Source organism: Rhinoderma darwinii, chromosome 4 (genome assembly GCF_050947455.1).
Source record: "Rhinoderma darwinii isolate aRhiDar2 chromosome 4, aRhiDar2.hap1, whole genome shotgun sequence".
Classification (NCBI taxonomy): Eukaryota; Metazoa; Chordata; class Amphibia; order Anura; family Rhinodermatidae; genus Rhinoderma; species Rhinoderma darwinii.
The window spans coordinates 269,114,324-269,131,611 of record NC_134690.1 but is presented as its reverse complement, the minus strand read 5'-3'; the positions used below and the strand labels follow the sequence as shown (position 1 = coordinate 269,131,611).

At 41.4% G+C, this 17,288-nt stretch overlaps 1 protein-coding gene across 2 annotated transcripts in view; it reads right to left on the bottom strand.

Moving 5' to 3' along the window:
* Positions 1-1,161: 1,161 nt before the first annotated feature.
* MAP3K5 (mitogen-activated protein kinase kinase kinase 5) overlaps positions 1,162-17,288 on the bottom strand; it is a 282,518-nt gene continuing 266,391 nt past the window's right edge. The window contains exons 28-30 of one of the 2 annotated variants that reach the window (XM_075862477.1): positions 13,622-13,734; positions 10,155-10,231; positions 1,162-2,056 (exon numbers count right to left, since the gene is read on the bottom strand). In XM_075862477.1, coding sequence (XP_075718592.1) covers positions 1,993-2,056; positions 10,155-10,231; positions 13,622-13,734 — 254 coding nt within the window. In that variant the 3' untranslated portion in view covers positions 1,162-1,992. Of the gene's footprint in view, positions 2,057-10,150; positions 10,232-13,621; positions 13,735-17,288 lie in introns of those variants that run through there. The other variant, XM_075862478.1, reaches the window with a different exon arrangement.

The following is a 17,288-nucleotide window of genomic DNA, read 5'->3' as shown; positions in this document are numbered from 1 at the left end:
TGTTTTTTGCGTAACGAACTGTAGTTTCGACCATTTTTAGGTACGTGCGACTTTTTGATCTCTTTTTATTCCATTTTTTGGGAGATGAAGTGTCCAAACAATTGTGATTCTGGTACGGTTTATTATTATTTTCTTTTATGGCGTTCACCGCGCGGGATAAATAACGACATCATTTTGTAGTTCAGGCCGTTACGGACGCGGCGATACAAATTATGTATAGTTTGTTTATTTATATATTTTTGTTAATAATAAAGTGCTGATGAGGGAAAAAGGGGGATTTTTACTTTCATCACTTCTTGAAATTTTTATTTTATTATATTGACAACTTTTTTTTTACTTTTTTACTTTGTCCCACTAGGGGACTTGAGGGCAGTAGGCCCTGATCGCTATTCTAATACACTGCTATTCGCTGACAGCAAGCATAGTGGGTCCTGACTTTGTCAGGACCCACTGGACTTGAGTCGATGGCGTAGCCAGAGTCCATTGTTAGTACTCTGGTTGCCATAGTAGCCATCTCCGGCCGCTATCGTTCAGCGGGCCGTCGATTGTGGCTTAACCCCTAAGAAGCCGCGATCGGTATTGAACGCGGCTTCTAAGGGGTTAATCGGTGGGGACCGCCGCGATCGATCCCTGCACACTGAGCTGTGATAGCCTGCTGTCGGAAACAGCAGGTATCACAGCTCAAACACGCACCAGGGAAAGATGGCACCATGTTAACTCAGGTCAGTAATATTACTGAGCTGAGCGCGAACGATGCGCTCAGCACGACGTAATAGTACTGAGCTGAGCGGGAAGGGGTTAAAAACCTTCCCCATCTTGCTTATGTCAGAATTTAACTTGGTAATTCCACTTTTTATTGGTGTACCTTCTATACCTTACATATATATATATATATATATATATATATATATATATATATATAATGTAGGCTTGCTCATATTCATTGACCTCATGTTTATACACTACTAATATCCACTATATTTTCCAACTATTGGTGGTGCCTGTTTAATAATGTTACTTTCCCTCATAATCCAGTTTATTCACATTTTATCAGTGGAATTTTGCATTTGTATATTTCTTACATGATCTATTTTGTTATAAGATGGTTTCTTATAACAATGTATGTTTATTTGAAATATATGTTAAAATGAATGAGAAAACAGCGTTTGTCAAAGATTTATTAGTGAGACTAATGTCACAATAGCTTTAGAACAAGCCAATGTGGGTTCAATGCATACAGTATGTTGAACTGGTACAGTTTGATATTGTTGAAATGAAAAACAAATGCACATTTATCAAAGAATAATAACCTGGCATCCCCTTTCAGCCTAAAAACACCAATAAAAACAATCCACAGAATAATGAAAAAGCTAAATGTCACTATGATCTAGTAAAATATTCCCAGTGTCCCACCAACACAGAGCATACATATTTTTTTTAGGGAAACCCGAAAAAAGAAAAAAAAATACATTATCATTACAACTCATTTCAAAGAACTGACAAATTTTAAAAATGTCTGATACCTCCTACCTCTTTGACGCACTCTTGTTAGTGCAATTTGTTATACTGTTTTGGTCATATAGTTTTTTTCACAAGATGAAACGGTGCATGCGCTGTAATGTCTAAAGTTAATATTTGATTTGTTATTCCTTTTGCATAGTTTCTACAATGCAGAAGCATCTGTTCTGGCTTCTTGCCAGTTTAACTTATTGAAAAAAATTCAATAAAATATTTGAAAACTAAAAAATGTCTGATACCCTTCATCATTCATTGTAACCTGCAGTCACACTTTACAGTAAAACGGAAGTACTGTATTTACATCTTGAAATATTAAGACATCATATTGTGTCCTTTCACAGACCCATGTATCCTATTAATAGGCAGCAGGACATATAGTATTTGGGATTATGCAACTATTTCACATTTGTGAACAACCACTGGGATAAAGTGTAGCAGCGGCTCTACCAGGAAATCGGTTTTAGGTAACATTTGTCAAGAAGACTGCTTTTCTCTGAAGTCCTCAACAGCCTTCCAGATTGCACATAAGGTTCCTCCCCTGTGAACAGAGACAATCATTATGGCGACCTCAGGATTTAAAAATAAATGGAAATAATTTACAGAAACTCCAAATGATGAGAAAAATGTACATAAATATGAAGATCTGTAAGACCAAACATTCTTAAAGTGTAAGAATTCTCATTTAAACATGAATCTATACAATGATGCATTCTATCTAATTTCTATTATGCTGACAGAAAAGGAGTATCTAGAGAACACTGAGAAAAACATTCATCAATATACAATGCATTCGGAAAGTCTTCAGACCCTATGACATTTTGTTATGTTGCGGCCTTGTGCTAAAATACAAAAAATAAAAATTAAGTTTTTCCTCATCATTCTGCATTCAATACCCCATAATGACCAAGTGAAAACAGAATGTTAGTAATATTTGCTAATTTATTGAAAAGGAAAAACTAAAAATATTGCATTGACATAAATATTCAGACCCTTTACTCAGTACTTAGTTGAAGCACCTTTGGCAGCGATAACAGCCTACAGTTTTCTTGGGTATCACGCCACAAGGTTTGCACACTTGGATTTTGGGATTTTCTGCCATTCTTCACTGCAGATCCTCTCAAGCTCTGTCAGGTTGGAATGGGGGGGGGGGGGTGAAATCGATGGACAGACATTTTCAGGTCTCTCCAGAGATGTTTGATTGGGTTCAAGTCAGGGCTCTGGCTGGGCCACTCAAGGACATTCACAGAGTCGTCCCTAAGCCACCCCTGTGTTGCCTTGGCGGTGTGCTTAGGGTCATTGTCTTTTTGGAAGGTGGACCTTCAGCCCAGTATGAGGTTCAGAGCACACTGGATCAGGTTTTCATTAAGAATATATTTGTACTTGGGTCAGGGTTGCGGGAAAGCTGAATGGAGCAGTCTCCCTGTCCCAACCACTGAAAAATACCCCCACAGCATGATGCTGCCACCACCATGCTTCACTGTAGGAATGGTATTGGGCAGGCGAGGAGTAGCCTGGTTACCTCCAGACATGACGCTTAGAATAGAGGCCAAAAAGTTACATCTTGGTTTCATCAGAGCACAGAATCTTGTTTCTTATCGTCAGTCCTATAGATACTCTTTTGCAAACTCTAGGCGGGCTTTCGTGTGTCTTTTACTGAGGAGAGGCTTCTTTCTGTCCACTCTGCCATAAAACCCACATTGGTAAAGTGCTGCAGTGATGGTTGACCTTCTGGAAGTTTCTTCCATCTGCACACAGGATCTTTGGAGCTCAGCCAAAGTGACCATTAGGTTCTTAGTCAACCCTCTTATCAATGCCCTTTTCACCCGATTTAGTTTGGTGGGGCGGCTAGCTGTAGGAAGAGTCCCGGTTGTTCCAAACTTCTTCGATTAAAGAGTTATGGAGGCCACTGTTCTTTTGGGAACTTCCAGTGCAGCACAAATTATTTTTGTACCCTTCACTAGATCTGTGCCTCTACACGATCCTGGCTCATAGCTCTACAGGCAGTTCTTTCCTCCTCATGGATTGGTTTTTGGTCTGATATGCATTGTCAGCTGTGAGACCTTTTATATAGACTTGAATGTGTCTTTCCAAACCATGTCCAATGAATTTACCACAGGTGGACTCCAATCAAGGTGTAGAAACCTTTCAGAGAATCTAGAGAAATGGGAGACCCCCAGAGATAAATGTCAAGTGTCATAGCAAAGGATCTGAATATTTATGTCCATGCGAAATTTGAGTTTGTTTTATTTTTACAAAATTTGTGAAATTTCTAACATTCTGGTTCTCACTTTGTCATTATGGGGTATTGAGTGCAGAATGATGGTGAAAAACTTGTTTTATTTTTATTTATTTTAGCACAAGGCCTTAACATAAAATGTGAAAAAAGTGAAAATGTCTGAAGTCTTTCAGAAGGCACTGTACATTACATTTTTAAGTGGAAGCTTTGTATCAGGCCTAGCGTGTGACCGTTCATCACTTTAAAAACAATTTTATGAGCATGTAACAATTACTTGAAGAAAAAGGGTCATGATTTTTTTTTTTTTCATTTGTGTTTTTATTTAATAAATTTTATGCGTTCCTTTTTTCACATAATGTTTTGTTTTCTATTAATACTTTTACACTACTGGGGGCTGCCATGTTTTATTTAATCTGTGTGTGTCTTAACAACACATACACAGATGGAATATGGCAGTCACAGGGCATAGGACATAACGAATGGGACCCGTTCGTTACATTCTGCGCTTCTTCCATCTCGCTCTATACTCGGTAGGCGCATTTCAGAGGGACCAAGCATAGAAGCTGATTTGTAGGGGTAAAGCCGTCGCCATTTTGTGGATGGGGGGGGGGTACTTGCCACAGTTCCTTCAAAACAGCTGATTGGCGACTGAAGGATCAGTGTCACACGAGCACCGTTGATCCTTCAAAGCCGCTGCTCCATCGTTTATTGCTCCTACTGTGAATCGACCTCTAGCGACGGTTCACAGTATTACAGCTTTCTCCTATTAACTTGAATATGAGAGGCATTCATAGTAGGAGCAAGTAACGACAGAGCGGTAGTGCACGCCGCTGTTCATTTAAAACAGCTGATTGGTGGCTATGAAGGATCAGCGGCACACGAGCACCAATGATCCTTCAAAGCCGCTTATCAGCTGTTTTGAAGGATTAGCAGCGAGCACCGCAGCTCAGTCGTTCCTTGCTCCTACTGTGAACTGCGGGGTAACTACATGACAATTCACAGTAGGAACAAGGAATGAAGAAGCAGCGGCATATTACATTTTTTTTGCAGGTTCCACTGGACTATTTGGACTATGTCATCGATTCATTGGACTACTGTGATGATCTCCTTTTTTTCTTAAATAAAATGGGGAAAGAGGGTTGTGTGGGGTAGATTTTATTTCAATAAAAAAAATATTTTCTTATGTCTCCGTGTTTTTTAATACTTTATTAGTGCCTTAGTAATACGATCCAGTACCCGACTATCTGTAGTAATGGTAGGGCATTGGGGCGGCTGCAGGCTGGTATTATTAAGCTGGGAAGGGCACTGGTAATGCTAGGCTGCAGCTGTTTTATTGTATCTGGCTGGTTATGAAGATGGAAGGGACCTCATGTCGTTTTTTAAAAAAAAATAATAATTGAGGAAACCAACATGGGGTTCACCCATTTTCATAACGAGCCAGTTACAATAAAACACGGCCAAAAACCACATCGAATAGCGCATGCGTTTTTACCACAATTTTTTCGATGCGGTTTTTGTCTGCGTGGAAATAACGCCGCAAAACCACACCGTGTGAATACACCCTAAGAAAATATTTTTTTATTCAAATAAAAAACTCCCCCGCACAAACCTCGTTAACCATTTTATTTTTTTTACATGGAGATCGACGTATTCCAGCTTATCTACGATGTAGTCCAAACGGCAAGATAAAAAAATGAAGTTTGTAATATAAAAAGAAAAATCTTCCCACCTACAGCAACTTCGGTCTTCTACCTGCCCCGCAATAGAAACTAGATGCCAATGAAAAATAATTCCCCTAGGGCATGTTCACACGCCACTCAAAAAACAACGTGTAGATATGTAAAATACACTGTTTTTTGTGAAGCGCCTTTTAAAATACAGGCGGGTTTTACGTGTTTTTTGACACTTTGTGCGTACTTTTTGCACGTTTCTGGGAACGTAATTAGGACTCCCATTGACTATGGGAACATTTGACGTGCTTTACCTGCCAAAGAATTGACAAGACACTTTTTTTCCCGCAACGCGTCTTTTAAAAACACGTGTAAAAAATCGTGTCTTATGTACTAACGGCGCGCTTTCCTATGGACGTAAATAGGAAGTTTAATCAAGTGGTTTTTTATGTGTCTTTCAAGAGGCTTTTCACACATTTTGCGCGTGTTTTTGGCATGTTTTTGGCGCGTAAGTATTACTCTCATTGACTATGGGAACATTTGGCGCACTTTACGTGCCAAAGAATTGACAAGACTTTTTTTTCCTCAACGCGTTTTTTTAAAAACGCTCACGTAAATAACAATGTTGTATGTTCTAACGGCGCTCTTTCCCATGGATGTAAATGGGAAGCTTAAATCAAGCATTTGACATGTTTTTCGGCACGTAAAATGCCCCAAAAACGGCGGCAAATACATGCCGTGTGAACCGGTCAACTGAAAAGTCATTCACCACAGGGTCTTCCCTCTTGACTTTCATCATTCTTAGCCTTTTACTAGCTGCCATTGTAAAAACACTCACCAAAAAGGATCTGGACAATGCTTAGCAATTTGAAAACACCTTTTCCTGGCTTGTAGACAAAAATAGGGAGGGGGTGAGTCTCACTCCCACATTTACATCAGCTGTAAGTCAGGCTGCTTTGCCTGATTGACTTTGCGGTCATTCTGGGAAGTGCTCCCTCTGGTGGCCAACATAGGAAAACATGTCAAATTATGATTTAATTTTTAAAGCCCCATGCACACGAACGTGCTTTTGTGGCCGCAATTCCCCCGAAAATCCACGGGTGAATTGAGGTCCCATTCTATGGGCCCATGCACACAACCGTGGTTGAAATGAATGCACGCGGCCATGTGCACGGCCCGTGATTTGCGGGCAGCGCGTGGGTGACACTCCGCGGCTGTCAGACCCGAAAATCACAGCCGTGCACATGGCTACGGTCGTGTGCATGAGGCCTAATACTTTCCACCTTGTGGAAGAAAAAAAAAGAGAAAATACAGCAAATTTTTTAAAAAAAACCTAATAAAAATAAGTAATCGACTTCAAAAAATAGTTTTAGTTCGCGACACATTCCCTTTAACACATGCAATCCTCTTAGGGCATGTTCACACGGCGCTCAAGAGGCGCAAGAGTGTCAAATACGCTAGCATTTTTGTAAAGCGCTTTTTAAAATACAGGCTTTTGTGTGTGCTTTCTGTGCGTTTTTTGATGCATAATTAGGAACCCATTGACTATGGGAACATTCGAAGTTTTTTCCCCGGCAAAAAATTGACCTTCAACTTTTTTTTCTACGGAACGCGTTTTTTAAATACGCTCACGTAAAAAAAACAAATTGTACTTACTAATGGGGCACTTTCCCATTGATTTGAATGGAAAGCTTAATCAAGCGTATTTTGACGTGTATTTCGGTTGCATAAAACGTGCCAAAATACAAGTCAGTCAAATACACGCAGTGTGTACAGGGCCTTTAGCTTACAATGTTTTCAACATGCAATGGACTTCCCTGGGTCATCGTACCTTAAAACAATAGTTAACATACAATGCCACAGATGCTGATCTGCGGTGTGTTTCATTTATGGAGCCAATCAGCAGGGGCAATTTACTGGCAAATCATCTGTAAATTATTTTCAGGCAAGTAAAGCAAAAATTAGAAATTTTGGGTTGTGGTCTTAAGTCACAATATTTACAAGTTACATTGGCCTTCCCAGAACAAATAAAAACTTAAAGGACCACTGTATTGCACTAGTACTTTTTAACTAAGCATTCAAACTAAAGATTCTGTTTCACGCTACTGAACCAGAAAAGTGTTATTCAACTGGATAATCTCTTTAAGCATCTCACTGCATATTTTCTTAACTCTAATAGGATTATTGTTCTGGTGGAGGTGATTTTAACCAGACCCATCAGAAGAACCGAGCCAGTTGTAAGATCACTTTAAAATCAATTTCTCGTTGAATGCATTGGGGGACAAAACACCATAGGTATATGCTTCTGTCACTAGGAGGTGACGCCAGGAGGCAGAGTCTTGGCTCCGCCAAGGCAGGTCATACTCTTCCCACAGACACTGGCTGTCAGTTTGTACAAAAGCAGTAGGAAAGAAAACAAACATGTTCACGGTCCTGGGAGAAAACGAGGGCGGGGTCTGTGTCCACCAATGGATTCAAAGAGAAATAGATTTTACGGTCAGTACAAAAATCTTATTTTCTCGTTTATCATTGGGGGACACATCACCATGGGAAGCAGTTCCAGAGGGTGGGAAAAAACGTTAAAAGTACAACTGTCTGCTGATTCCAGTCTGGGCCACATAGTATTGCAGATGCCAAAGAATGAATTTGGAAAATTGTGTGCAGAAGTCCTTGTAGCCACTTTGTAGACTGAAGCTTGATTCCTGACCACCCAGAAGGCACTAACCCGTAGGGAAGGCACTTTACCCTTGGACCGATAGGTTTCAAAAATGACAGATTGGAACCAAAACACAATTGTGGGCTTGGATGCTGCCAAACCCTTGCATGACTTATGGAATAACAAAAGAATCAAAGCTCCGGAACTACTCCATTGCAATCAGACAGATTTGGACAGCTTTTACCAAATCAAGGCAGTGTAATGCACGATCCCTCGGATAAGATAGTGAAGAGGCAAAAAGAAGGGAAACATATGCTTCATTGATATGAAAGTCTGGGACTACCTTTGTATGACAAGGCAGTGAGTTCCAATAGTATCTGTGCACTTAGAAACAACAAGATGTCTGTCCGCAGGTTTCCACTCCTTAGTTGTTAATTTCTCAAATTCGCTATGGCTTGGGAAATCTCTCTCGTTACAACGCTGGCGCTGTATGAGCGGGTCCTCTTGAGAAGGCGAGATGTGGTTATCCTTTACACGAAAGGTGTCTGACAGCATATATTAGCATACCAGTTGACAACTGCAATTTCTGATCAATGTAAGGAAAGAGACTGATAAACGTTAGAGGCATCATCATCAGTGAAGACTGCAGCAGGATCCCCTTCCAAAAAGCTTGACGAGGAAAGAGACCCTTCCAAGGCACACCTATGCCTTTTATGGAATCTACTGCAAAAAGTAGACTGAGTATTGTCCAAAAAAAAAGGAAGGAGAGCTCCTGAACTCAGCCGCAATCTGAAATGGCAAACGCTTCAAAGATTGAGCCATGGACTGGAATAGTGTGGAAATGTCCCCTAGGGCCTTAGCAAAATACAATGTTAATTCAGTAGGAGCCACATCCTCAGGAGGGAGAGACATCCAAGAGGCCCTGAATAGCAAGCACTCCAGGTAGAAAGTGGCAGGCTGGCCATGGGTAAACTTCATATCACAACCGCCACAGGTATAAAAGTAGCCTTGCCCACCTGTATAGGCTGCATGGTAACATCATCCTAAGGAGACGACATGACAGAAAGGGGAACAGAAAATAAATGAGAAACAATGTCTGAAGATGAAAATTAATCCCTGGGGAAGTACAAGAAATAAACATTTCAGCCAAAAAGGCTGGCCTACCAGACCCTTGGCGCTGTGTACCCCTGTGGATGAAGACAGTAGAAGGATGGCCCAAGAAAATGAGTTGAAGCAGAGCATAAGTCCTCAAGTCCATTTTGAAAATGGCGCCAGTCAGGAGAGGACGCTGGTGTTCTAAAGACATAAACCCCGTCCCCAAACCCCACCTTTTGGATAGTCTTCCTCTAATCAAGAGCAGAAACCAGGCTGAAAAGAGACACCTGACAGGCCGGGACCTAAGCGGAAACAAATGTGGAACAGGCTAGACACAAGCTGGGGGCTAGACTAGAAAGCCATGCCGCAGCGATGGCGGAATGAATGGAACGAACAGCGAAAATGGCAAATGCAGTTCTTGTCCCGCAAAGGTGAGAAAGTAGGAAAGAAAAAAAAAACCATAGAAAAGGAATCCCTTCCCAAATCAAAAATACAGCCCCTAGAGGGGGAATGGGAACATACTTCCCTCTCAGACTTCTTCAGGTGCACGCAGGTCACCTACTTAGCAACTTTGCTCATATAGTTGGTTTAATGGCGGAAGCAGAGAATATAAGAGATAAGTGACCAGCGGGAGGGAGAAAGAGCATAGGACTGCCTGGTTTCCCAACACCCACAGGGGGGTGACATAGCTACAGGTGGGTTTACAGCCTGTTTACAGTCTAAGGAAAGTAAATAAATAAAACTAAAATCAAAAATTGCAGCAGACCTGAGAATCAGGTCATGTCTGCCTCCTACAACATAACTGAATTAGCCAGTGTCTGCGGGAAGGTAATGGCCTGCCTGGGGGGAGCCAAGACTCTTTCCTACTTAGTGTTGCATCCTAATGGCAGGAGCATGTACCCATGGGGCTGTGTACCCCAATGATTGAGAAACTTTTTTTTTTTTTTAAGATAGTACAAGCACATGTAGTACAATTTACCTTAGATTCATGGATTTTAAATCATCTCGTTGAACATGCCACAGTATATCCTCAAGTGTATAGTCTTCTGCCAGAAACTTAAACAAAGGGAACATGATTTTAAAGTAGTGAAAGGATATTACTTATTTTCTCATTAACAGGTTAACTTTAAAGGGCTTTACAGGATGTTATACTGATAATCAATGCAAAATCATAAATACCTTTAAAAGTTACGTACTTTTTTCATGAAAACATTCAGAACACTAAATTATTATATATTTTGAATATGGCTCAATTAGCATGTAAAAAGATTACAATACAAGTAATGCTAATGTATTATGTGTAAGTCTGGATTCGAACACCGCGTTTTGCGGTGTTTGTGCGTTTTTCATGGTGTTTTTTTTTTAGTGCGGACAGATGTTACATTAACGTCTGTAGTAACATATCAAATCCACTACAGACACTGCGTTTTGGTTTGTGGCGTTTTTGAGGCAATTATGAGGTCAGTGTGCGTATTTGTTAAAAATGCAGCATGCTCTAGGTATGGCATTTTTCAGCCGTTTTTCCCATGTTTCTCTGTCTGTAGGACTTCAAAATTGCGAAAAAAAAACCACATGTACAAAATTACACTAAATGAAAAACGCCACAAAAACACCATAAAAATCGCATGTTACATTTGAAAAAAATATATTGAAGTAAATGTATGCCAGTCATGAGGTGACATAAAGAACAGAAAAATTTAAAACATGCCGAGTGAATTATACCACCATTGATAAATCTCCCCAAATGAGTAATAAATGTTGCCAGCGCAATGCTATATAAACAGATTGATTGCATACAACGTGGCACTAATACTTAATTGCGCTGTTTACTGATGTTTTAATGGTCATACACATTTTTTTCCTACATTAATGCTATTTTTTTTTAGAGATTATAATATGTAGCAAATTGTCAAACTCAGACATCTCTAATGGCTGTGTTAACACAGAGTTTTTTGCAGGAGGAAAATTCCTCCTGCAAAAACTGCTCCAGTAGGTTTTTGCACAGTGGTTTGACAAAAACTCGTCAAAACACTCGTCGAGGTTTTTTTTTCCTCTTTCTGACTGATTGAAATGGGGTTTTGGAGGCGGAAACCGCCTCAAGATGGGTCATGACGCTTCTTTTTACCGCGATGCGTTTTTTTTACTCGCGTTAAAAAAACTCGTCCAACTCACATTGAAATCAATGGGAGGCATTTTCGGGCAGTTTTTGAGGAGTTTTTTTTTTGCGCCGTTTCCGCGTAAAAAAACTGTGTGAACTTAGGGTCACAGTTCACTGAGTTTTTGGGCGTGGATTTTGACTTGGAAACTGTGTCTAAAATCGGTGCCAAAAAACATTCTATATCGCCCCCCGTTGATTTCAATGGGAGGCAGAGAAGTTTTTTTTCCCCGGGTGGCATTTGGCCGCTTGCGGCGGAAAAAGCGGCATGTCCTTTCTTGCCACAGTTTCCGACCCTGACCTCCAATTGAAATCAGTGGGAGGCAGAAAAAACCCACGGCGCTAGTTTGAGCAGTTTTTGTGGCGTTTTTTGCCGTCGGTCCTTGCATTAGCTTCAATGGCCGTGGGCAAAAAACACAGCTAAAATGGGCCAGCAGTTCAAAATCTGCCTCAAAATTTCTGAAGGAGTTCTGAGGCAGATTTCTTCTGCCTGCAAAAAAACTCAGTGTGAACAGGGCTCTATCGTGCGATAGGAACTTCCTAGAAACACTCCTTACAACTGCTATAAAATTACATTTAGTCCTTATTTACACAAACGTGTGCGTTTTGCGCGCGTTTTCAGTTCCGTGCGTCATCACTGTTTGGTGTGTGTCTGCCTTATTTTACCGCAAATGACATCCTTATGTCACGTGATTTTGTCGTATGCAAAATGAAATGAAGGAGGTGGTTTTCATTTTCTCTTCATTTCTTTAACTGTTGCGTGAATCACTCACAGCATACGGATGTGCATCTGTGTGCTTTCTGTGATTTTCACGCACCCATTGACTTCAATGGGTGCGTGATGCGCAAAAAACGCTCAAGTATAGGACATGCAGTGAGTTTCACGCAGCGGACACACGCTGCGCGAAAAACACGGAATGTCTGAATGGCCCCATTGACTTACATAGGTCCGTGCGACGCGCGTGATTTTAACGCACGTATCACAGACGTGAAACACGTTCGTGCAAATAAGCCCTAATAAAGACCACAGCAAGGCAAGAGCCGAAGAATAAAACAAATGAGTTCACACTGGGACACCGAGTGAAGCTTAGGCAGCAGGTATCACCTCTAAGCAAAATGCATAAAGGCGTCATGGACGAGTGTGCCCTTTAGTATGTACCACAGAACCATAATGTGGTACTGGGTGCCGCATATTGAAAAAAAAACATCCTAGAGCAGTGAACACATACTAAAAAACGGACACTGCTGGCACAGGTGTGAAGTCTGCATTATAAGGGTATGTTCAGACGCAGTGGTTTCAGACGTAATTCGGGCGTTTTACGCCTCGAATTACGCCTGAAAAAACGCCCCTAATACGCCTACAAACATCTGCCCATTGCTTTCAATGGGAATTACGATGTTCTGTTCCAAGAAAGGCTTTATTTTATGCTTCACTGACAAAAAAACAGAGAGTAAAAAAGATGCTCCGTAAAAAGAAGTAGGGTATGTGCACAGGCTAGCTACCTTTTACGTCTGAAAAGACACTGTTTTCAGGAGAAAACAGCTGCGTCGTTTCAGACGTAAAAGCTCCTCCTTGCATTATGCGAGGCGTCTTTGACGCTCGTAAATCTTGAGCTGCTCTTCATTGACTTCAATGAAGAACGCCTCAAAATACGTTGCAAAGAAGTGTCCTGCACTTCTTTGCCGAGGCAGTAATTTTACGCGTCGTCGTTTGACAGCTGTCAAACGACGACGCGTAAATGACAGGTCGTCTGCACAGTACGTATTGTAGCCCTATTTTCAGGCGTAAAACGAGGCATAATACGCCTCGTTTACGTCTGAAAATAGGTCGTGTGAACCCAGCCGTAGCATGTAACTTCTTGAGGCGTTTTTGGGAGCAGATTTTCCATTGAACACTATGAAAAACGCCTCAAAAAACGTCTGAAAAGAAGCTCCAAATTTAATTCTCAGCTTCAAAAACGCCTGAAAATCAGAGGCTGTTTTCTCTGAAATCAGCTCCGTATTTTTCAGACGTTTTTTGTTAAGCGTGTGAACATACCCTTACACCTCATTGTACACAACATAATACCAGAAAGAGAGGACATTTGGTCTGATGCTTAACATTGAGTGTATGGTCACACAGCTTTTGACTGTGTTGTTTAGGCTATGTGTAGCTATTTAGGGGGTTCTTATAACTTTTATGCTATATTTTATATGAATCCTCTATAAAAACATTATTATACATTAGTTCACATTCACAAGATCCCGTCAATGTCAATTCAAACTATAAATCAAGCATAAGCATTACATACCTTGTTTGTTGTATCCTCATCCACTTGATGTTGCTGCAGCCAGTAGATGAGTTCCAGGTCTTCACTGCACGTATTGGGGGCTCTTATGTGGGACACTGAAATACCAGGGATATCTGTACCAGAAATGAAATAGACCGCTTGGTAATCATTTTTCTTGTTCTTCATTGTAGTTAAAATGTCACACATCGAAAATCTGAAAAAATTATCTCCCTAAGGCTAGATTCACACGAACGCGTCAGGTCTGCGCACGTAAAAAATGCAGCATTTTTCTTGCGTTACAGTTCCGTGTGGCATTCGTGTACGGTGCGTGTCTGCTGTTTTAAGCGCGTATGCCGACTGCACTATTGATTCAGTAAAAAAAACTGAACCCATTCACAACGGTGACAATTGGAAACCCTTAGCAAAGTATCCATCACCATTGAGATCAATGGTGATGCAAACGGAAGCTATGGTTTCCATTTGCCTTTCCGTTGAGGGGTTCCCCCGACGGAAAGCTCAGACGGAACCCCTCAATGGAAAGACAACGCTGATGTGAACAGTCCCTAAGGCCGCAGTATTTTGAATCAGTATTTGTAAGCCAAAACACGGAAGTAGTACAAATCTTTGAATTAGGCCACATGCACATGATGCATATTACGTGTGGATTTGCCGCAGTGTATTACAGTACCAGGAAAGTAAATGAGATTCAACTAAACACTACATAAAATGACCTGCGGTGCGTATTTTTAAATCTGCAGCACGTTAATTTATCTTGCGTGTCTGTCTCAGAATTGTATCTAAAAGAATTTAAAAAAATCCAAAAAAAAAATCTGCAGCATTAAATCTGCACCTACTTTCGCATCAAAATTAAAAATCTGCACCTAAAACGCACTATTAAAGGTGTTTTCCTATGAGAGACATTTATGACATATAACAGGATATGTCCCTGTGTTTTTATCGGTTCTGTTTGTGCATCAGGAACGTTCTGTTCCAGTTTAGGATTTAGGGACTCGCAAGTCTGGGGATCCTTGTCGTGGATTGCGAGCTTGCGTCCTTTTGGCCAAAATGATTACCAATACCCAGGTATTTTTCATTATTACTTATATTCGCTTCTTTTTGACACAGCCGGGTCTTTGATGCTGGGAGAGCATGGTGTGTTGTTGTTTGGCATAGCAAGCAGGGTAGCCCGCTCTATGAATTATCAAGGCGTCACAAATAGGCTTCTACCTGGCTATACACGTCGTGCCTCATGACGTACACACTATCCCTCCATGTTTCACTCACTTGCACCCCATTATCCATTTATTTCTATTGAGGCACTTCATTTATTACTGCCCCCTATATTTCACTTATAGTATTACACTTGCACACACACTATTCATTTATTATTTCTTACTACACATCCCATGCACCACACACCACTCCCCTCAAGACTAGTGGGAGTGGCTATTATTATTTAAAGCACCTGCTCGCCCTTTCATCAGCATTTCTGGCCTGGCTGTGTCCATTTGTAAGTATGGCCTTTTTCGGTGTCTTTGTATATGTCCCTGTGTTTTTATCGGTTATATATAACAGGATATGTCATAAATGTCAGATAGTTGCGGGTCTCACCTATCTCTAGAACGGGGCACTCTAAACCCCTTTCTAGCGCTGTCTTATCTCGCTGACTCCCGGCCACTTCCTGGTTATATGGTCGGGAGTTAAGTAAACAGCGTGACTCGTTGAGCTATGCGGTTTCCGTAACTCCCGTAGTAGTGCTGCATACCCTATCTGTTGTGGAAATGCTGCTTATTTTGACAGCGGATTTCATTCATTATGTAAAGAGTGAAATCTAAGGCTACATCCGCAACTAAATCCATGTGTTAGGCCCCATGCACACGACCATAAAAACTCCTGCAATTACGGCCCGTAATCACGGGCCCATAGACTTCTATTGGCCACGGGTACCTCTATAGAAGTCTATGGGGCTCCCGTAATTACGGGTGACTACGTGTGTGCACCCGTAATTACGGGAGCGTTGCTAGGAGACGTCAGTAAATAGTCACTGTCCAGGATGCTGAAAGAGTTAAAGAGGCTCTGTCACCAGATTTTGCAACCCCTATCTGCTATTGCAGCAGATCGGCGCTGCAATGTAGATAACAGTAACGTTTTTATTTTTAAAAAACGAGCATTTTTGGCCAAGTTATGACCATTTTCGTATTTATGCAAATGAGGCTTGCAAAAGTACAACTGGGCGTGTTGAAAAGTAAAAGTACAACTGGGCGTGTATTATGTGCGTACATCGGGGCGTGTTTACTACTTTTACTAGCTGGGCGTTGTGTATAGAAGTATCATCCACTTCTCTTCAGAACGCCCAGCTTCTGGCAGTGCAGATCTGTGACGTCACTCACAGGTCCTGCATCGTGTCGGCACCAGATGATTCTGCAGCAGCATCAGCGTTTGCAGGTAAGTCGATGTAGCTACTTACCTGCAAACGCTGATGCTGCTGCAGAATCATCTGTAGCCTCTGGTGCCGACACGATGCAGGACCTGTGAGTGACGTCACAGATCTGCACTGCCAGAAGCTGGGCGTTCTGAAGAGAAGTGGATGATACTTCTCGTCAGAAAGCCCAGCTAGTAAAAGTTGTAAACACGCCCCGATGTACGCACATAATACACGCCCAGTTGTACTTTTACTTTTCAACACGCCCAGTTGTACTTTTGCAAGCCTCATTTGCATAAATACGAAAATGGTCATAACTTGGCCAAAAATGCTCGTTTTTTAAAAATAAAAACGTTACTGTAATCTACATTGCAGCACCGATCTGCTGCAATAGCAGATAGGGGCTGCAAAATCTGGTGACAGAGCCTCTTTAAGCGATCGGCAGTAACTGTTTCAGCACCCTGGCCAGTGGCTACCGATCAGAATATAGATAAAGCTGTAAAAAAAAAAAAAAAAAGAAAGACCTTCATACTTACCCAGAACTCCCTGCTTCTTCCTCCAGTCCGGCCTCCTGGGATGACGTTACAGCCCATGTGACCGCTGCAGCCAATCACTGGCTGCAGCGGTCACATGGACTGCCGCGTCATCCAGGGAGGTCGGACAGGATGTCAAGAGAGGGACGCGTCACCAAGACAACGGCCGGGTAAGTATGAATTTCTTTTACTTTTATTACAGAAAGAGCTGTCCCTTCTCTCTATCCTACACTGATAGAGAGAAGGGGCTGCCGATTAGTGCAGTGTAATTTTGCAGCCAAAAACGTGCCCGTAAATACGGGTGGAATACGGGTGACACCGGACCCGTATTTATGGGCACGGGTCCATAAATACTGGTGCAATACGGGTCGAATACGTGTGACCAAGGACCTGTATTTACGCCAGTATTTACGGGTGGACAAAAATACGGTTGTGTGCATGGGGCCTAACTGATGCATATTTAATTGTGGATTTTTGTGCTGATTCTTAGCCCGGATCAACAGCGTAATTTTCACACTGTGTAAATCCACCCTTTAGCTTTGACCAACTGGCTCTTGTATTTTACTCCATTCTATTATAAATTATAGTTGCTCATAGGGACCAGAAAAAAACCCCATAGTAAACAATGTAGACAATCGAATTCATGCTTAAGAATTACACTTATACAGTGTACAGCAAATAAAAATTACATATTCCCTGCTTTTACATCACATCTATACATAATTATAAGAAC